The following is a 22,797-nucleotide window of genomic DNA, read 5'->3' on the forward strand; positions in this document are numbered from 1 at the left end:
CTCACCGTCCTGGTCTCTTTTGGTGAAGTGGGAGCAAAGTTAATTGGTGGATCATCTTCTGTTCTAACCACACCTATGTCCAAGAGAAACACTGAACTGACTGAACCTTCTCAGAAGAATGTCCCAGCATACCTCTAGAGACCAGCTGAGGAGCTCAGTCAGTTGTTTGGGAGCGGCTCAGGGCAGAGCTGCTGTTCCTGCAATACAGGAACAAGTTAAAGAGGTTCGGGCATCTGTCCAGGATGCCTCCTGGACGGATCTCAGGTGAAGTGTTTTGGGCATGTCCAACTGGAGGGGAGACCTCAGGGCAGACCCAGGAAATGCAGGATGGATTATGTTTCTTGGCTGAGGTGATTGCCTAAGTTTCCCCCAGGATGAGCTGTAGGCAGCGGCAGGGAGAGAGAGGGCAGCACAACTTACTGCTGTCTGGGATAAATGTTAGAAAAGCTATGGATGGATGTCAGATCTTATTCTTGTATTCTTATTATTATTTTAAATTCTCCAAAAGAATTTCTCAGATAAATAAAGAATAACTCATTGTATCTTACAGAGTTCAGAATGTCCTTAAAGACGACTCAGAGGTAACTTTCTACCCATCACAATAAATTACACATTGAAGAACTACTACTGCCATAGAGAACAGCAGATTAACAAGCTCAGAAACACAAAGTAAAAACAATATCTATTGGAATAAGTGTGCAGATAAGGAGGTAATTAAATGTCTCATTTTTAAACTTAAATAATTATATTCTAGTCTAGCAGTTTTTATTGGCTTGCTCAAAGGGGGTCATACGTTTTGGGCTGTTTTCTGTTGCTGTGATTTATTTGCTATATAAACAAAATTGAATTTAATTGGCTGGATGTGACTGGACTCACCGCTGCTGGGATAGATCTTATTTGCAAAAATCAAATAAATAAAGAAACATCCTGATACATTTTGGCACACAGCCTACTTGTTGGCTTTAATTCTACAGTCTAGATGCTTTCTTTTGTTCAGGAGAGCACAGCATTTTTCTTCTTTAGTCATTAAACACTTGAATGCACTGAAGTATTTGATCTTAGAAAATATGGTCATGTTTTTAGCTTCAGTGTGGTCAACAACATGCTTCTCAGAAGTCTGTCTACAACCTTTAAGCTCTTCTGTTTTACATAATTAGCTGTAAATATCATGAATGATGCTCACGTTTATAGACCAAATATTAAAATAATCAAACCCAAACTGCATTGTAACTCTATTCTTATGATTCTTCTGTTTTATTCAATTGTTGATCATTATTGTCTTTATTCTTTTATTTTCTAACAATCACATGTTATTAAGCTGTCTAGACAGCTCTTATTATCCAAAACTCTGGATCAGAGTGAGAAATTTCAAAGAAAAATGGATGTTTCAACACGATAGTTAGTACAAATATGTTTGTTTGGCTTTACCACTTTCGTTCCTAACCTTAACCAATAACCATGTCAGTAATTTGGTATGATCTTTATGTCTTAATGTTCTAACCTTCTTATCAACGCATTTTGCTTAAGGCTAATTGTTAGCATGCTAACAAGTTAAATTAAAGTGAAGGACTTTTATCCTCTAAGGATCTACATGTAAGCAATCAGAGAACTGCTATTTCCATCTGCAGTAATTTATAACTGCCCATTTTCCAGGACCTTTTTTTCTGCATATTAAAGGGTGGGGACCCTTTAATATGCAGAAATTAAAGGCATAGGACATTTAAAACCCCAGCACAGAACAAAGAAGGCATCAGTGACAGCATATGTGACATCGATTAACTCAGGAATAGTAGTAAGAGAAGGATCTGGTGCGTATGTGGGTTGCAAAGCGGCTTACAGAGATGTAACGCCATTATTTCAGCTGAGGTTGCAGATGCCTGAACTCAAACTATCCTCAGTTTTCATTCCCAGCAACTCTTCTTCTGATCCTCTGTTTCCTGCGTGATGCCCTTGTAAAACACATTAAGTGTCCTTGCTGTTCACCGGTGATACGCAAACAGGCTTGTCTTGCTCATCCGTACCACAAAAACACCCCAGCCGCTGCAAAACAATGTTTTCATTTAATCATTTCACATTAAAAACACACACTGTATGCTGCATCACAAAATGAGAAAACGCTGTCCTCCAATAACAACTGAAGCTGACGTAGACAGAAGAAACAGCCAGTGTCGGTGCCGGCGAGAGAAGAGACACGTTTATGTTTCCCCCTGCAGGGTAGCTGAGGACTGTGTTCGTCTGAAGCCACAACATGAGATACACACAGACAGCAGGTTGAGCCACAGATGGAAATCATAATTCAAACAGTCTAACAAAGCACTTGAATTCATTCCTACCTGTAATGTATATTACCATGATGACAGAGACCAAGCCAGGATGATCATGGGCTAGAAATAAAAAAAAAAAAACCCAAACAAACAAACCCAAAAAACTCAGATACACTAAATCTTCCGAGTAGTATCACAAAAGCTTTTGGTGTGAAGCCACGATGTACTATGTAATGGTTGCTTTTGAGTACACTCAAGGTTCAGCTAAACCCGTACTGAAAAGCATGGGTCTTTCATTTTTAGCACGACATTCAACTACCTCAATAACATACTGGCCTACTTAGAACTGCTGAATGAGTAATATTCTTAAAGAAACGTGACATATATGCAGTCAATTGTGGACCTGGAGTTGACGTTTCACCAAAGTTCTTTTGAATAAGAGTTGCTTCAGGCATCTCTGCGTGGTACCCGTTTTTATGAAAGCCATAGAGAGAAAATAAAACACAATTATTTACACCATAACACAGCAGACCCTGTATCCTAACAAACATCCTGGCCAAATACTCCTCATGGTGCTTTTGTAATCATTTTTATAATCATGAAAATGGTTTAAAATTGTTAAGCTTGGGGATTTCTTTTGGCCGAGGACAAAACGATGCCATTCTTGATAAAATGGTAATAGCTGTCCAAAATTTCACCCTGACATTCTCTTAATGAAATAATGGTTTAACAACTCCCTGGCCGTATTCATTTACTGCAGTGCTTTGTACAAGGCTTGCTGTCTGGCAGGCAAATAAATCCTCTGGTGAAGTGCAGCAGCCAGAAGCAAGTCCTTTATTCACATAAATTAAATGTAAGCATACGGCATCCCTTTAAAGATGCCTGTAAAGAAGGGCTTAGCACTGCACGCAACAAACTTGCCTTCGAGTAAAATCGTTAAACAGAAACTGAAAGGTGAAAAGAATATGCAAAATGTGGGCTCCTAAATGTTCACACTGTTTTCAATAAACAAAGCAAAAAATATTACGTTTTTTTTCTCCCTCACACTTCACCAACTCCTACTACAAAGATAATTAGCTGCATATTAAAGAAATGATAAACTGCTCATTAGAATAGATTTCAGAGACGGTTTGGTCACAACCTGAACTATGATTTTAAACAACCATACGCTCAATCTGTACATTCGAAGTTCAATATCTCACCTGGGCCCTTGTTACAGGCCTGTGCTGCAGATGGGGGGCGGGGCAAATGGCGCACATATAGAGTAAAGCAACACTGCAGTCCAACGTATGCATCAGCAAAGAGAGCAAGAGAGATCGACGCATGCAGTTTGGACAGTCGAAACCAATTTTTGTACAGTTCGTTTGGCAGTGAGCAACATATTTGTGTTATTTTACATAAATATGCTGCACAGGGATGAGTCCCTTTTATGGGTTATTGTCCCACCCAGTCACATTTTTTGTGTGTGCGTGCATGTGGAGACTCAGACCCCACTGCGGGTTTGGCACAGCAGAGGCCACCCTCCCATTGCAGGGTGACAAAAAGTGCTGATAAGTCCAGCTGACAGCTCCTTCATCCCTATTAGTGCCTCAGACGGGGGGAGGGGTGTAACAGAGCAAAGCGCTGTCCTTAGACCAACCAGTGTTCTTGTCCTTGTCTCCTCCCCCCCCTTTTTAAGGTCCTGCAGGATGCTGTAGCGAAGGATGTAGCGCCACCTAGTGGAGGCAGCCGCTGGATATGTGTTGCTCTGAGGGGAAGGGAGACGGGCTTCAGCAAGCAATCTCCTCCAGGGTGCCCAGCGTTGTCTGCAAGGGGACAGTCACAGTGTGGCTGATGGACTCTGAGTGGTTTGCCACAGGGTCACAGGAACTCTGGGGAAAAGAGTGAAAGGCCAAGGGCTAGGTCACATTATAAAGTGGCAAGATCCTACAGGTAGTATTTAGAATGACCAAACTTCCACCTGAACTCTGAAAACTGTATAAGTATGCAAGGTCTGTTCAAAAGGTTTTTACTTGACCAATAAGATGCACAAACCCTCACTGGCTTAATGTGTTTTCATTTCCTTAATCTGAATTCAGGAAAACAAAACAAATGATAAATCTGAGGTTATTGTACTCGGCCCTAAAAATCTTAGAAACATGGTGTCTAACCTAATACTAACTCAGGATAAAAACAATTAGTGATGCTATAAAAAGTTGCTTACTGCATTTATTACTTAGGTTGGACTATTGTAAATATCAAGTTGTTCTAAAAGCTCCCTCAAAAGCCTTCAGTTGATCCAGAACGCTGCAGCGAGAGTACCGATAGGGACTAGAAAGAGAGAGCATATTTCCCCTATACTGGCTTTGCTTCATTGGCTCCCTGTTAGTTCAGAATCAAATTTAAAACCCTTCTTCTCACATTCAAGGTCTTGAATAATCATGTGCTAGCTTATCTTGAAGTCCTCATAGTACCATATCACCCCAACAGAGCATGTTGCTCTCTTTAAAAATAGTTTGGGAGGGCTCCCAGTTTGGATTTGGGAGACACGATGTAATGCATCTAGGCTGCTGGGAAATTTGCATGATGCACTGTGAAGTGCAGAAGTTCACCACTTTTCATTTTTTGTGCATTTATATACTACTTTGCATTTACTCATCAGCTATCATTAAAGTCTGGCTCTCTCTTTATAGTATGTATTTTGTCCTGTCTCTCTCTGCTCTCTTCTCTTTCCATCATCCCCAACTGAGTGTAGTAGATGGCTGCCTCCTCCTGAGCCTGGTTCTTCTGGAGGGTTTTTTCCTATGTAATGAACCCTCTTGATGTGAGGGGAAAAGTGCTAACCTCTGCACTCACATAACTGGGAGTGCTAACCAGTAGACCAGCTAATTATTCCATTATTAAAACTGAAACTCAGTCATGACTGGATAACTTTGTTAGCATAGGAGATATGGATATACACATGAGCAATTTTTTCAGTTTTAATAAAGTGCAGCAAAACAAACAATAATAAATACACAAAAACTAAATAATAATAATAATAATAATAATAACAAAATCAATTAGCAAACAAAAAGCAATGTCTAATAAGCTGCTACTGAAAGCTGATAATTCTCACTGACTACTCTGCAGATATCCTCCTTTAAATTTATATTAAATTAGGGCACAGTTTGACAGTTCTGTCCATCAACATTATGGTACTCCTTATACTGTCGCTGACATTAGTAACACTAAAGACAGTGGTTGTTGCTGCTTGGTTTCATCAAGACATCTCTTTTGGAGCTAAGCTTTCCTGCCAAATTGCCATGACATGGTCAGAACACAGTCTTAGTCTTGCTTGGGTGGCCTTTCTACATGCTTGTGTGGAGGAGCAGGAATAGTGCACGGTTTGATATGCATGATCGGAGTGAGTGAAATTATACCAGATTTACATGCTCCACTTCCAAAGAGCTCTCAGTGAAGACGACTAACAAGAAAAAGTGTAAAGGTCACTCTTACCACGTCCTCTCCATGACTCTCCTCCTCCTCCTCTCTGCTTAGTAAGTCCAGTAGTCTGTCTTTCACCACCTGCAGATCAGAAAATAAAAATCAGAAACACTTAATTCCAACTGTTAGAGAAGATCTCTGAGAGCTCTTCTTGTAATTACTGACTGTAAAGAAACATTTGGTTCCAAGGCAAAAACGTAATTAGGTGGGAAATGTGGCAACAAAGTACGACATTACAATAAGCTCAGCGTGAAAGCAACAGCTTTCATGTTGAAAAAAGTTGCTTTAGAAATGCTTATGTCAGCGACATGAGGCCTTCTTATCCCCATAACCCCATAATATGGTCATTAAAATGAAGGAAAAATTCTTCAAAATGACTTTTTCTGTGTATCTGTAAAACCCTAGGGCAGGCGAAGACTGTTATGTGCTTATCAGACCCCCGTGAAGCTGAAAGCAGCATGAGAAGCTCTAAAAAAAGGCACACAATAGAGTAAAGGTAATGGAAAAGTATCATCCCACGGTCCTTTATCTCAGCCAGAACCAGAGTGAATTTAGCTTTTGATCTGCTTTTTGTATCTGTGACATTGATTCTGTTGTCACCATTCACGATCAGAGCTCTACCAAAAATCAAAAAACAAAAATTATTAAACTCTATTGAGAGCAGGGCTGGTGTTCAGGATTTATTAGTCATTTCAACAGGTATATATGACAGTAAGAAATTTGAAACAGACCTCATACGCGTAGTCAAACAGCTCTAAGATGGTGAGGATGCTGGCTCCAATGAACAAACCCATCTGGCCACCAATATCACCTGTGGAAGGACAGAAGTACAGTACAGACACACCAAGAGAAATACAAAGCGAAGACACTCTTTTGTTTTTCTGGAAAGATCTTTGTGTCATGGTCAGGGGAAAGACTTGATTTGATTTACTTGCAACACGTAGGCACAGATAACGGGGACAGACAGGCAGAAAGAGAGACAATTTTTTTTTCATTGTGAAAACAGCCTGGCGTTATAAATTGCAAGAGGCGTGTTGCTACTGGTGAAATAAAGGATGTGACCCAGAAAGTCGAGCGACACTGACAGATCCATGGTTTTGATGGCTCATCAGATGGTGCTGCAGTTTGTTGGACCAAACTGATGCAAAAGATATGTTAGGTCTTGAAAGGTCATTGAAATGACTAAAAAATTGCACTTTTTAGTGCATTTATTGCCTTTTAGAAAGTAGAAAAAGTAGAAAGGGATCATTTAATTTGGAAATAGTCTATCAGAAAGCTCTGCACCAATTCTGAAGCTGCTCAGGAGGAAAAAGGAAACACAGCAGGGAGTGATAGGACACCTAAACAAAATGCAGGGCATGAACCACAGTGCTAACTACTAATGCCGACTTTATTGCTCTCTAAAACAGGTCTGCTATCCGTCCGCATCTAATATTGCTTTGGCACATAAGGGCAGAGATGCTGTCTGTGACGTCAGCAGCATCTGACTGAACGGCCATATTTGACATGGTTTATTTTTCTTTGGTAGTTTTGACACCAGAATCCCAGAACATCTCAAACCATCACAGCTCGTCTCAAAGCCACTGGCCTTCATAAACAATATAATATGAAAACATAAACTTTACTGAGCTTCCGTTCAATCTCTAATAAGGAAACATGGAGATTATTAATAGCTAAATTTATGAGGTATGTTGGAATTATCTTTTCAAGACAAGATGCTCCATTACCAATAAGTAATGAGTAATTTAGCTACGGCGAACATCCTTTATATAAGAAATAGAAATAAATCTCAAAAATACAGTAACCTAACAAAAGCAACATATTTTATAACTTAAATATGAATCAAGTAAACAGTATAATCTATGAAAAATGCAAGATTTTATACATGCGTTCTGTTTGTTTTCCATATGAAATCCAGGTTTGGAAATCAAGGTAATCAATGAGCCCACCTACCCAGCAAGCCTGCCACCTCATAGGCTTTCTTTTGCTCAATGGTCTCGTAGTTCAAAGCTTCAAAGAACACATCCAACACCAAGATGTTGTCTCTGTAAAAGGTAACAGAAGGTTTATTTATTTTTCCTAATAAAACCCCACTTCAGGTAAAAACTTCAGTTAATAATAGTTCATTTATTTCAAGAGTGACTAGAGGAAAAACAACTTGCTTGCTACCTTAATTCAGCTTTCAACGATCCCTGTTATCTACAACCTTTATTTAAAGCAAGAACAGAGAAAACGCCAAGTGGTTTGCGCGGGTAATTCGCAAGGAGAAACTGCTTAACCTCTTTACAGGCAGAGTTTGGTTTTCTCCTTTTTTTGTCTGTCTCCCCTTCAAATGATCAATTCATAGACACAGTAAGCTCAGCTCCTTTTTTATTCAGTTGTAAAATGTCATGTTGCATATGTTTACGAGTAAACAAAGTGAACAGTTCTAATTAATCAACAAAAGCACATTAGTACTCATTGAACTGGGTTTAATTAAGGTTAAAGATAACAATAATTATAAACTGTACCACAGGATCAGTTATAAGTGTAGGAATTTTGTATCTGCAAGCCATCATGCTTTAAAAGAAGTTTGTGTGTTTATTTTTTTTCTCCGAAAAACTCGTCCTGCACGATCAGTAGTGTTGAGCAACCAAACTTGGCTAACAAAGAACACCCCAGGTCTCTGAAGGTTCTCATCTATATTAGACATTATGGTTGCATCATGCTGCCTTGCACCAAATGGCATGTTTTCATTGTTCACAAACCCATAACAACTGACATTATTTTCATTTTATGATAATAACATCTAATTTATATTCACAAATCCTCAGTTATGCACAACATATTCTGAAATCATCAGGTTGCTTGGCAACCACCTACCAATGGACTAAAATTATCTGATTTTTTTTTTTTTGCCTTCATGCACTTCCAGCTACTTATCACACCTTATTCTGTCAACATCTGCAAAAGCTGAATTATACACTATAACATCATCATGTTGCCTAACAACACCATGCTAATGGGCTACAATGGCCTATGTTTTGTGTCTATAACACCTTATACATGCATAGTGTCATTTCCAACAGCAATAACAGGACAAACTGTAGCATTGTTATGTAGTAATTACTATAATATAGCAGATACAGAATGATAAGGAGCGTTATCTACTCACGTGATGTACTTCTCTGACTTGTTGAACTTTTTCTGCAGGTAGCGGGCTGAAGTCTTGCTGGGGATTTTGACCATGGATAACTCTTTGTTGTAGCGGGTCATGTTGCATGGCGTCCTGCACATGCAGTTACTGCTTTCCACAGCAGACAGTTTAGCTTCATAAAGATGTGGTTATGGAGATGGGGGGGAGCGTATTTAAATTTGAAATTTAAAAAAAAAGGAACAGAATGACAGAGGATGGGATGAGCATGATTGACACAAGAAAAAAACGTTAGATTCCAATTCCAATCCAGACATCGTCAGAAATCCAATCTAAAGGCAGCAAATGGACCAAACTGGCTCATATCTACCTGAACAGTGTTTTCATAAAGAGTTTCATAAAGTATTGATTGTGGGTGTGAGGCTCCTGATGTGTTTTTGAATATTAAACTGACAATCTCCGCATTTTTTTAAGCCCTTCATCCCACAGGCATTTCATATCAAACTGGCAAAAACGACTCATCCCATTTATTTAAAGAACCTTTGCCCAGACCGAAGTGGTGTAATAATAAATTTCAATAAAAATGTCCAGGAAGTGAGTCATCTGCACAAAGCGGTCGATATATTAATCTAATATTGTATGAGAAAATCAACTCACCGTTGAGACTACAGAATATATATCTCTTATTACAAGATATAATAAAAGACTAAAATAATGTCTATACTATAGGAATTGTCCCCTGGGATTGCAAACCCTTTTCTTTGCCCTGCTCAGAGGATAGTGCTTTCTGGGATTTTTAGTGGAGCTTACTGTCCTTTCTCAGTTATCTAATGGTGAGTGGCCACAAAAGTTCATAAAAGCCGTTTGCTTATATTAAGGTATAGAGCAGTAACTGACTGCAAATACATCTAGACTTGGGCCCAAATGCTTTTTTAAACCACTGAGAGCGAGAATAGTGGACAGTGAACAGCATAGAGAACGAAGAGTGAGAGCAGCATTTGTGCAGACAAACAATGAATCAGAGAAATAAACTAGTTTGCTTGTTTCACTAAAGTGATGTTCTGAAGGACAAAACCCACCCACACCTCCACATAACCCCATTTTTGTGTATGAAGTTTAAGCTTATCCAGTCCACAGTAGTCACTCTGCTCTCAATTGTGTGTGCACTGTAGAAGCACCAAAAACAGCAGTTCCCTGAGTGTCCAGCTGAAGCTCCAGAACTCAATTCCTGATGTTAAGATGCTTAAAATGCTCAAAATGATGTTTAATGTCACAGAAGAAGAAGAAGAAGAAAAAAAAACATGGTTACAACCTAATACAAAAACAGTTTTGGTCTCTGCCTCTTCATAGGAACATACAGAGTGATTTTGAAACTCACCCTTTTTAACCCTTTTAAACTTAATGCCAACTCAGGGAGCTGTAGCTGATATCCATCTTTAAGACACTAAACTGGATCTCTAACTTGTGCTTGTGGTTTTGAAGCCTTTTCTGGATGATTATCTGGATATCTGGCTGTATTGTATTTGGAAGTATTGTATTTATAGTACTTTTTTTTTACTTTGATACTTAGTAGTTGGCAGGATCTGTATCTACACGATGCACCCACATTGTTCACTGATGTAGCCTGCTAACCCGACATTCTAATGTTAACTGATAAATTCACCCTTTCATTTAAATGTGGTCACTTCTGACTACACATTATTGAGGTACTGATACACATTTTTACTTTTTTAATAGTTACTATAGTTTCCAACTGCAAACCAACACAATTATTTGACTGACGACTTTTACTATTCTTTCCTTGCTCGTCTGGCATTATTATAACTAAAATTAGAGGTCACACGTGCTGTACGTACAAACACCGGCATAGAAATCAGCATAAACGCCTGCCCACATTTTAAAAGTTCTATTGTGTTATGTGGATGTTTACTCAATCAAGCCCTAATGAAAGTGAATGTCATAATTAGTGTCACAGAGAAGAAATTATAAAGCATCAAACATAACCATGTGCTCTGTGATACACCCTTTACCCTGACGGAGACAAAGTCCTGATGCAGAAACATCAAGCTCTACTCAAGCTTCTGCTTTGGCAGACTCGGAGGAAAAAGTACTTAAATACACCGAATGAGTTTGTGTGAAGTTCACAGCCTCCTATATAACACCAACTCTCTCAAGAGTGATGGTAATATCAAGCAATGTTTTTTCAAATAAAAGGTTCTCGGGTACTGAGACTGCTCACCCATCAATCTCTTAAAGTCAGATTTTCTAAAAATTGTTTAAGCTCATTGAATTTTGCCAGAGATTATGGAGCTCTTGTTCCCACAATGAAAAAACTTCTCTTTTCAGAGCTAAAAATCGTGGGAGTTAAAAAAAAACTGTCAGAATGGAAAAGAAAGCAGAAGTTAACATAATCAGACCTTTTTTCTGACCAAGGCAGCGCTGTGGCAGGCCCGCAGATCACAGAGCAGGAGGCAGATATTCCCCACGGTGCACTAATAGCTGGCGGGACCACACAGTCACGTAATTGCAAGAGGAAATTCAATATGGCTTCACAGTGGTCTCTTATTCTTATTCAAATGAGACGTTATTGGATACATGAGAGCAAGGCCTCATGCATTTGAATGATTGATTTCTTTGTCTAAGCCTATAACCTTTGTCCAGCTTCTCCACTCTTTTTCTCATGCACATTTTAATCTAAAACATGAAATTACATTTCCTTCTGATAAATTTCATAATTTTCATAATGCTAGCATTAACAGCTAGTTATACATTACCTGACAAAAACTACGAACATGCTGCTTTATGAAGCAGCTACATGAGAAACTGAAGACCATTTCTGCCTGGATTTATAGTTTTAAGCCATCTACATTTCCTCAAAAGCAAAGATAAGCAAGTTGTTCACAGACAGCAGATGCAACTGTCTCCTATTAAAATATATTTTCAAGGCTACTTCAGGACTTGAGTGACGCAGTTATATGGGTAAAGAAACCCAATCAAACTCTGCTGTGTGAAATCTCCTGTGGTGGGTATAGCAAATTGGCAGTTGGACTTTAAACTTGAATTCATTTGCATTCAATGATCCAAGCTGAGTAAGTGAGTGTGTTGGAATTATGAAAGCCTCACTGTTCCAAAAATGAAGCCAATTACAGAAGAGAGAGTAAAAGAGCTGTCTGGAATATGCACCTAAGCCTTGTGCACTCCATGATCGTACCATGTAACTTGTGCTTTCGAGTGCATGCTAACAAAATATGGGCGAGTTGCACCGAGGGCTCTCGTGGTGTGGGAGTGCTGTGGCTTGGTGCTGATTGCCTCAAAGTTTGGTTGGACTGTTTTGTCTATTCCTTGCTTGCCAGAAATAATTTATGATGAGATGAGAAAAGGTGGGGGCTGAGCAGGGAGAAAGCTGTAGGATGAGAGCAAGTATTGCTGATGAACTCCCACTGGCCAGCAGTTGAGGTTGATAAAGGTCATCATTACTCATTGTGCTTCTGAATCTAGTTAATATTCAGTGTATCTATGAACTCGCTCAGTGTTTATGCGCTTTTGTTTACCATAAAAATATATTAGATTTGAATTAACATGGCTATCAGTGGCTTTGGTTAACAGTTTCAGGTGTGCCATGATGTCTTAATTACTAGTCTTTCCCCCCCAGTAACAGTGGAAATGTCTTGCATTGCAAAGGTCTTTGAGTCTTTAAACTGCAGTGGGACAGCGGAAAACCAAGCCAGACATGATGTGCATCAAAGTCACAATTCTTATTGTGTTTGTTCTGTTTCTCAGTTCCTTTCAAGAGGAACTTTTAGCCACATTCCCACTTCCTACATTTTTTGTTTTCCCACTGGTCCGCGTTCAACGGGGCACATCCAAAACTCATAACTTTTTTTGCTACGGTTCACAGGTTGAACAGCACATAGACAGTGGTGAGCTATAGGTTTTTCTGTGGCATTTTTGCTTGCCGTTCAGTGGGGATGTCAGAAGCGTTAAACTATTAGCAGAAAGATGCTCATAAATCCCTGGCGTATAAAAAAAGGCGGCGCACATAATGAATGAGCTGCCATAGGTGCAACCTTGGGTAACATACCAGGGCACCACCATTTTTTTTTTTTTTTTTAAAAAAGAAAAAAAAGAACATGCTGCTGTGTGTCTTGATTTCCCTGCAGCCCTCCACTGACCTGTTTACTCATTTTCTAAGCATCTATTCAGGTCTATGTTTACCTTCTCGGGGCTACACCGTTGCTGTCCTTCATGCTATTTATTCTTGCAACCTAGCCTCCATCATTGTTATCATTTCTTCTGTATGTAGTTCCAGCATAGAGAGCTCCAAACACCAACCTTTTTTATGCATTTTCAAAAAGAAGACACATTGAAAAGGTGACAGATGATTTTTTTTTCCTAATTAAAAATGGGCTTCTCACCATCACAAGCATTAGATTGTTGTTGTTGTTGCATAGACTATGTTTAGTCAGATGTTGTATAATTGTCCTTCTTTTTTCTTGTCAATGTGTTTACATGCATTTATGCATAAACTCAGAGAAGGCCTTTGCTACTGTATGCGAAAAGATAATTACCAAGTGTCTGTCCTCATCTTCCTTACTGATGCATTCACTCTCTCAGGTACAATGTGGGGACTTAACGTTCAGTGTATAGTTACATTAGCTATGGAGTAGACTTTTTAACAGTGCTGCCAGGTTGGTTAGCTGCTGTAGTTTTATATTCCTTAAAGTTTGGTATTTAGGTGTTGTGCGTGCCTATCAGTGTTTCAATGAACTTGCTACACATAAGCTCCACCTCTAGCCTAAACTGAACTCTAACACTGCAGTCCCTGTCTTGCTAGCACACCCTAACATGACAATCATATATAGGAAACGGGGTGAGAAAACACCTTATGATCTAGCGGGCTTGAAAGGCTATCGCTTTTCAGGATATTTAATCAAGATAAAATCACAAAAAAATCAATACTGCCTGGCTTGTGTGTCAATTTGGTAAGATATCAGACAGATGTATTTGCAGAAGCATTTTCATAGGAAGTCGTTGGATGAGCCTACACTTAATAAAACTGGCAAAGTTAATATAAATCTTGACTCTGAAAAAGTGAGCCAGGCCTGTCAGAACTTTTTACATGGTTGTGTCTTTTAGCTCAATGCAGGAAATATGACGCATTATCTTTCTGACCATCCAGGCATTAAATTGAACTCTTACACTGCAGTCCCTGTCTGCTCTGATGGTGGTTACAGACTTGATGAGCCCTTCACGCACAAGGGGAAATATTAAGATGACTCCTCTTGATTAATTTAAAAACTTCATAAGTGACACATACACTTACAATATAATAGACAGAAACTTTTGACGCCTTAGTGGAAGAGCAGCATTGTGTCTGCAGAGCCTATGTTCTCTTACAAGCAGGATGCGCAGTGTGACGGTGGCAATCAGTTGTTGTCCATGTGTTTTACCACATTACTCTTAACCTGAGCTGTTTCCCATTTAAAATTCTCTCCAGTGTTGCTTACTTTTAAATCAGGTTTAGCATTAAAGCTCTGTGTCAACAGAAAAAATAATCCTAATCCTTTGCTGAGGCAAAAATTATATGTAAACCAGCATAGGCTACATGTGTATCATCTTGAATCCCAAGTGTGTGTATCCAAACAGACTTACCAAGGGCAGGCTCAGCACAGTCCTTGTACTGTTCAGGTGTGCAGTACGAAGCATCTCCTAGGAGCAGTTTAAATAAGACACATTAGAAGAGGTGTTGACCCAGTGGTGTTTAAACATTAAGTTCTTGAAACCCTCGCACCATAAACACATAGATAAATGAATCAATCTGCAAGGCACAGCACCTTTTCCCCTGCCAGACACATAATCCCAGGGCTTTTTAAATGCCAATACCTGATCCAGCATTGACTTATCATATCATTATGAGGCCTCTCAATGGAGTTAAATCTCATAAAACCGTGCTGAAAACTCTTGCTGATGAATTCGTGCTCAATACCACATCACCTCTACTTTGATGTTTTTCTGCCCAGTCCTGTCAGAACAGCAGGGGAGCTTACCAGGCATGTGCACCATCCTGCAGTTGCAATTCTCCACTATGTAGCGTGTTTCACAGTCGATCCTGCAGGCAGTTACACTGTAGACCTGGAAAAAGCCAGACTCCAGAGCTTTCGACTCACACTCGCCCCATGGGGGAGGCAGGTAGGTCAGCTACAGGTAAGAAATAAAGTGGAGGTTGGTTAAGGATGGATGTCTTTGGAGGCCTGTGGTATTACATAGTAATAATACATATAATGATGTAGACCAAGAACTAAGAAAGAAAAGGACCTACACCTATTTATAGATTTTTATTGACATTTCTATTGTGCCTGTATGCATCATCAGTTTGAAAATATTCAAGATTTTTATGCTATTTTTTTTCAAAGACACTTTTCAAAACCTGCAGATACTCAACAACCATCCACAACGCGGTCTGATAGTGACAGCAGCTCTACAAAACACCTTCCTCGGCTGCTGAAATCTAGCCAAGTCGGAAAAGCAGAAGAGCCTCGCAAAAAACCAGGCGGTGCAGAAAACAATTCAACAGATAGAGTCTGTCTGGGAAAAAACCCCCACATCACCCAAACATGGGAGCACAACAACTCCAAATGTTCTCCTCCTGCTCCTGCAGCTCTGAGGACTGGGACAACAGATGAGAAACGAGGGACACCGGGCTGAGCAGCGTGGAGGCCCATCTGCTCCACAACAGAGGCAGTGAGGTCCAGCCGTGCACTGTATCCATCACTCACCACCCTCTGCTCCTTAGTTCCCTTCATTGTCATCACAGCGCATCCCAAGAGAAGCAACGTGCTCTGCCAAAAGACCACTTTTTTTTTTTTTGGATGAGACAAAATGCTACTGCCTGCCAGGTGAAATTTGGCCACAGTCTGCTTGTTAGCGGTGACAGAATTTAAAAACTCTGCCTTGCTATCAGGTAATGTTGTATCTCTGCTTCCAGACAGACCTAATTCTGTATTTCTTGGAGATACAATCATTTTACCAGCAATTAGAACAATAAATTCAAAGACAATCCAAACAACAATCTACCATGTTGAATGTTTCATAGCCCAGAAGCCTCTAGCCATTTCTGGGCAGGTAAGAATGTCTCCTGCGATAATTAAACATGTCCTGCATGATGGCTGGAGGAAGCGTGAGCAATGACTACAAACACCCAGGCATTATTAATTTGTTAGAGATTTACAAAAGGTGCCCCTCATCCTTAACCTTTAAAACCACCTTCACACCTCAGCTAATCTTCACTTCTGGCCTAATTAGAGTCAGCTGAGGCTGATTCAAAATCTGATTATTTCTAGTAATCACATAATCTAAGGTGCTCAATATCACTTTTCACTGCGTTGAGACCTGCTGACCTGATTATGTTTCATCTAATAAGAGCTGAGGCCTGCGCCCCAGTCAAAGTGTTATTAATCAATGTTCCATTCCCCTTGTTATACCCCAGCAATGCAATTAGGCTTTACAACTTAGTCAGCAAAGAAAAAAAAAGTTTACAACAGGGTGGGCTACAATAAATTAGTGCCGGTTGAGTGAGCTGAAAAGCAAATTTGAGAGTTGTGGCTTAAGCCTGACCTCAACAAATCAGAAGCAAGTTCCAAAATTTGCACTTATCCATGTTATTTTTCTTAATTCTAATGCTACCACGGCAAACTGCAGCATAATGACTTTGAGCAATGGAATAATAGTATAATGAAATATTTTTTTTTATCCTTGGGAAGAATGACTCTGACAATGAAGGGGACGCCATGCCCTTTTAGCTTCAGCTAAAAGCCCACAGTAGGGCGATTTCTGCATCCAGGGAGCTTAAACTTGAAATTGCCCTGCTCCATATGAGGGCTCATTCATCCCTCACCATAGGCTATGTATTTTGTGCCTCAGCACACTTGATTAAAGCTGCTTTGATCTCTGCCTAATATTATTAACCAAAAATGAGTTCATTTATAGTCTTTGTCAGTCATTTTAACATGAAAACTGATTGGTATCCATTGCAAAGATTCACTAATCACCAAGCTTCTTAACATCCTCCACAAGGCCTCATTCCAAATCATTGTCCCAAATTACCCTACACAATCATCATTATCCTGATTGTTTTGGGACATATTTTAAAATGCCCTCCAGGTTTACGGAGAAAAAGCTTGAAAAGGCAGGTGGGAACTGCTCAAAGTGGTAGGTTTTTCCTCTCAGACTCCTGATACAAAGTGGAGTTCTGTATTAATTAGCTGGAGTGGTGTTTCCCACCGTGCAGGCTTGTGGAGAGGGACAGTGTTTTCGCAGCAGGCAGGCAGGAAGAGCAGGGGCTGTCTTCACCCTGCCAGTCACAGAACTGGGCTGACAGATGAGCTGAGACAGAAGCCCTGGAGGCTCATTGCCCAAGAGGCTGAACCATCCCTGGATAGATCTCCTCCTCTCCTTTCTGCCTCTCACTGAAGTCTCTCTTTGTTGCACCGCAATGAGCTGTGATTTAAAGAGGCAAGGTTTCAACTACATTTTGTTCACGATAAGTTCCTAACATTCACGCTGGAATACCTTACTGACTTATCTTTACTTTGGCCTCATTTTCCAATGTGCTGGGCATTGCTAACATAATTTTGCTGGATTGGAAAATATAACAACAAAACAGAAAACAGCACTACAAGTCCTGTCTCCGATATATTTAGACCATTGTTTCTTTTTTACTTTTCTGCATTACCATCGTGGCATATTTCACACACCTGAGTATACTGTCACTGTCCAGTCTACTCAGTTATAAGACAGCAAGACATATTGTATAGATATGACATCTAGAGGCTGTGTGCACATGCACATATAATGTATCTTTGTAAAATGTGCTTTAAATATGTTCTTTTCCAATCTTAAGTATTTTTGGTGCCTAAATGATATCAAGTTCAACAGATGAGCCCCGAGCTTGTAAGGCACAGAGAAGTCAAGTGCTTTAAACATCCTCCTCTCTTCTAGCCACTCTTCGTGTTTCTGTGTGTGTGTGTGTGTGTGTCAGCATGTGTGGAATCACACTGCTGATAGTTATTTCCTTTCCCATGATGTGATAACCACCTAGACGGGAGAGGAGGTAACATACTGACAGCATGCAAGGGATTGATAACAACCATCCAATTTCCTCATAAGATTTGAAACTAGAAACATCCCAGACAGTGATGATACAAACCAAAAAATACACAAAAAGTAGAACAACATGTTTACGACCAGCATCTTCAATGATGAATGCCGACGCTTCACTGGCTGATGAGCTGAACACGTTTTACGCTCGCTTCGACGCCGCAGCAATTAAAACAACAAACGGCTGCGCGCGCTCGGAGTGCACCAGTGGAGACAATGCATTCATCATCACAGAGGAACACTTTCAGGGGGGTGAACACCAGGAAGGCAACAGGAGCAGATGCAATCCCTGGCCGTTTCCTGAGAGCCTGCGCTGACCAGCTAGCATTGGTGTTCACGGAGATCTTCAACCTCTCCCTGGCCCAAGCAGTGGTTCCCACGTGCTTCAAACAGTCCATTGTTGTTCCTGTTCCAAAGAAACAACAGCCTGCTTGCCACAATGACTACTGTCCAGTAGCACTGACTTCAATTGTGATGAAGTGTTTTGAAAGACTGATGAGAGATCACATCACTTCTTCACTTCCTGCCACCATCGACTCACTTCAGTTTGCTTACCGGACTAATCGTTCCACAGACGATGCCATATCTCACCTGCTCCACACATCCCTGAGTCACCTGGACACTGGCAGAGGGAATTATGTTAGGATGCTGTTCGTGGACTACAGTTCAGCATTCAACACAATAATTCCCTCTAAGCTTTTCACCAAGTTGACGGATCTAGGACTCAGCTTATCACTGTGTCAGTGGATCCTCAACTTCCTCACAGACCGACTCCAATCAGTGAGGGTGGGAAAACAAGTCTCCCCCTCCATCTCACTCACCACTCACCACTGGCACGCCAGTGGAGAGAGTGGACAGTTTCCGATACCTGGGTGTCCACATCACTCAGGACCTGTCATGGTCCTGTCACATTAACACCCTGGTTAAGAAAGCCCGTCAGCGTCTCTTCTTCCTCAGAAGACTTAGAGACTTCCATCTGCCACTGAAGGTGCTCAAGAACTTTTACTCCTGCACCATCGAGAGCATCCTGACGGGAAACATCTGCACCTGGTTTGGGAACAGCACCAAGCAGGACAGACGAGATCTGCAAAGGGTGGTGCGCTCGGCCAAACGCATCATTCAATCAGAGCTCCCTGACCTGCTGTCCATCTACACCAAGCGGTGCAAGACCAAAGCTAGGAAGATTATGATGGACCTCTCCCATCCCAACAATGGACTCTTCTCACTGTTGAGGTCTGGGAAGCGCCTCCGCTCCCTTAAGGCCAAAACAGAGAGAATGAGGAGGAGCTTCTTCCCCCAGGCTATTCAGGCCCTGAACCAGGTGTAGGACTGGACTCTCCCACACACATCACATCACTATAAGACTGGACTCTCACACACATCACATCACCACACGCACTCTGTATTTTCTTCATGCACACTCCCTATAATTTATCATCTCTTTCTGCTATTTGCACATTTTTACTGTAAATTTCTAAGTTAAATCTGTAAATTTTGTAATAACCTGTAAATTGTAAATACTGTAAAACCACTGTCATTTAATGGTCGGGCATTGCATTGCACAGCTACAGGCATTTCACCTCATGTCATACTGTGTATGGTTGTGTGTGTGACAAATAAAATTTGAATTTGAACCTACTGCGTCAAAAAGAGATATCAAAGGTTCCTGTCTATGAGCCACTATGTGATAAGTTGGGGGTGAGAACTGGCTGCTAATAGAGAAGCAGCAGATAAACTTGGAACAAAAAGTTAGGTTAAGTTTAGGTTATGTTTAGTCGATTATTTCTTTGTTGTAACAATGCTGCTTGGCAGTAAATCCAACACTGATTTCCAGAAATGTTCCTGAGCCCTTACAGGGATTTCCATGACAGAAGCATTTCTGTTTTTACTGTAGAGCTGCTTGAGGCCCCAAAGATAACAATACGGATTATTTAGCAGATCCCTCACACAGAGATTTCTCCGGATTCACAGAATATTGTGATGATTAGATAATGAGATGTTTCACAATTTTTCACTGAAGAACCTTATTCTGAAACTATTCTCTGATTTATAAACAATGTTTTGTTGCAAACAGGTCTGTTCATCTTTACTTCTGAGAAATTCTGCCTTTCGAAGATGTTCTTTTTATATCAGCCTCTTGCCAATTAACCTAACGGGTTAGAAAATGTTCCTCCAGCTGTTTCCTTTTCCACTTGCCTTTCCAGTCATTTGTTGTCCTGACTTTTTCGTGATGTGTTGTTGCCATCAAACTCAATATATTTAGCATAAAATAGTGCAATGTGTTAATTTAAATAATTGATATGTTTTCTCTTTTGTTTGTGAAGAGAACATGGGTTTGTGACATTCCTAAATCACTGCATTATAACTGTATTTAGATTTTGAATCAGTCTTCTTGAAATTAGGATTGTAGGTCTGAATTTTACCAGCTATTTAAGCACTAAGGGAACCAATTATGACTTTCAGCAGCTACTTTGAATAAAAGATTCAAATTTAAGTGTAACTTGATCTGGTTAACCATCATTTTGACTCAGTTTTGTGGATATTTAAAGCCAATTTCCTTTTGTTGGCTTGATTTTCTGGTCCAGTGGGGTTTTTTTGTTCATTATATGGTTTATCTAGTATCCAATGGCCTTGATTGGCCAAAATAAAATCTGTTTTTGTGTGTGCTGTAAACCTTAAACTTTAAATGCACTAACTGACAGCAGCAGTTTTCAAAAGATATTTCGTTTCTCATGCCAGATGCACAGGCCATTCTAAAAATGAGATGGCAATGAATTTATCTTGACAGAAATCTGCCTTCTCAAAAAAGGGCAATCTAGTCAACTCCTGCTATTGAGCCAGACAATATATTTCTAAAAGCCTCACTGTGAGAGAGGAAAGGAGAAGGAGGTAGGCAGAAAGAAAAAGAAATAAGACATAGAGCCACAAAAGGTAAATGTGAAAGACAGAACTAATAATCTCAGTAAACTGACAAGGCTCACAGGAGCTAAAGTAGAAATATATTCACTCTGGCAGTGTAGAAACACCTTTTGTGGAGTTTTATCAACTCAGGCCTCAAGAAAACAGAAAAAACCCAACTTTATGAAGAAGAGAATGGTGACACTGAAAATGCTATTTACATCATATACAACTGCTGTGCCTGTGAGTCTTGCAGCCTTTAAAACTGGCCATGTGTGATGTGAGAAAGCTTCAGTGTGATTGAATAAGGCTGAGACTGAGTGAAGATCCTCTCTTCCAAAAAGGTCAAAGCCAGTAAATGGAGGGAAGTTCATCATTTGTCTGCCAACAATCATCAAGAGACCACAGAGGCCAATTGAAAGTTCAGACTACGGGGACCCACATGGGCTTCCACACAAATCCACTCACACGCCTGCAGAAAATCTCACAGTCCTGTTATGGCAGGTTATTTATCACATACTTTTTTGTCCCATTTATCACTGTGAGATATGCTTTATATGTGAAAAAGGAGTGAAAAACTGCACAAAGAAGAGAGAAGATTTTAACTAACCATTAACTGTAGTTAGAGAGTGAGAGACACCTACCCTCTGCTCCTGTGTTGCTACAAATGTCTGGAAGCCAGGCGCCACACCGAAGCCCAGTTCGTGAATGAATGGAGGCTCTGCCTGGCTGTGGATTTGTACCCGCACACCTGCCTCAAAGGCTGTATCTTCTGGAAGAAAAGAAATGGCGAGATCTGTTAGTTAATGTGATCTCTTAATAAACAGAAATTTGCTCTGAATGTCGCTGGCTTTCTGAGTGGTTCAGGTAAGTTGTTTGAAAGCTGTTTGAACTCAAAAGCAAAATTAATGTTGGAAACAATGATTCAGTGACGCATTTCAGGGATTTTGAGTCAAAGCCATAGACGTTTGATTGCCTTTATTATAATAAACACGCTTGAGAGGTGCTATGTGATTTGTTGTGACATCATAGAGACAGTAAAACAGGTTCAGTGCTGACTCCGTAGCTGAAAGGACTATTATCCTTTTATTCAGAGCACTTGTATGCACTCACACACACACTCACAGAAGCAAGCACCAAAAGGGCCATAATATTTATGGTCAAAGAGAGAGCGATTTTTGCAGAAATCGATAATGTTCTCTCTCCGTGTCCTCACATTCAGCCGCCTGCTCCTGGACATTCAATCACGGCATTCCCCTGCCAGCTGATCAGCCTGACACCTCGGGGTGCTCGGCAGCCAAGATACTGGAGTCGTTCGCAAATCGACATACTGCTCACACAGATGCACAACGGCATCAGCCCGCACTGATCCACTCATCAATCAAACATCTGCAGTGACTGATATGACGACGGCGTGGATGCAGTCACGTTTAGCATCAGATGAAGGGCTCAAATATGCTTTTTTTCCTGCTCTGTGTTTGAGAGCATCAGTTGTGTGTAAAAGGGTATGAAAGAAACATTGGCTGTATGAGAGAGATAATCAGTCCACGTTTCTGAGAGAGTAAGTACAGGGAGGTGTGTGCATGTAAAACAAGATGAGAGATGCTGACACTGTATTCATGTGTGGGGGAGGAATTGTTGTTGTTCTTCATCCTGTGCACTGTTGAATCTTTCACGTCTTTTGAATAGATCATCTCTTTTGTGATGACAGCCTTATCTGTAGCTAACAAATTTAATGTCTCATCAAAATTTCCACTGGACTAGGGTGATTTACATGCAACTGCAGCACAACATCTGTGCATGTTGTAAATACCATATGGTCAAAAGTATGTGGGGACATGAGCACAGAGGACGCTGCTGAGATTTGCTTGCATTAGAATA

The 22,797-nt window shown here is 40.4% G+C and overlaps 1 protein-coding gene across 3 annotated transcripts in view; it reads right to left on the reverse strand.

Moving 5' to 3' along the window:
* Positions 1-2,041: 2,041 nt before the first annotated feature.
* Positions 2,042-22,797, reverse strand: part of asic2 (acid-sensing (proton-gated) ion channel 2) — a 409,281-nt gene continuing 388,525 nt past the window's right edge. For all 3 annotated transcript variants that reach the window (XM_005921867.3, XM_042220657.1, XM_005921866.3), the window contains 8 exons: positions 21,561-21,688; positions 14,910-15,060; positions 14,515-14,571; positions 8,884-9,037; positions 7,683-7,774; positions 6,461-6,540; positions 5,742-5,810; positions 2,042-4,135 (listed from right to left, as the gene is read on the reverse strand). In XM_005921867.3, coding sequence (XP_005921929.1) covers positions 4,034-4,135; positions 5,742-5,810; positions 6,461-6,540; positions 7,683-7,774; positions 8,884-9,037; positions 14,515-14,571; positions 14,910-15,060; positions 21,561-21,688 — 833 coding nt within the window. In that variant the 3' untranslated portion in view covers positions 2,042-4,033. The remainder of the gene's footprint in view (positions 4,136-5,741; positions 5,811-6,460; positions 6,541-7,682; positions 7,775-8,883; positions 9,038-14,514; positions 14,572-14,909; positions 15,061-21,560; positions 21,689-22,797) is intronic.

The sequence above is a fragment of the Haplochromis burtoni genome, unplaced genomic scaffold (genome assembly GCF_018398535.1).
Source record: "Haplochromis burtoni strain Fernald_Lab_line unplaced genomic scaffold, NCSU_Asbu1 Contig_52, whole genome shotgun sequence".
Lineage (NCBI taxonomy): Eukaryota > Metazoa > Chordata > Actinopteri > Cichliformes > Cichlidae > Haplochromis > Haplochromis burtoni.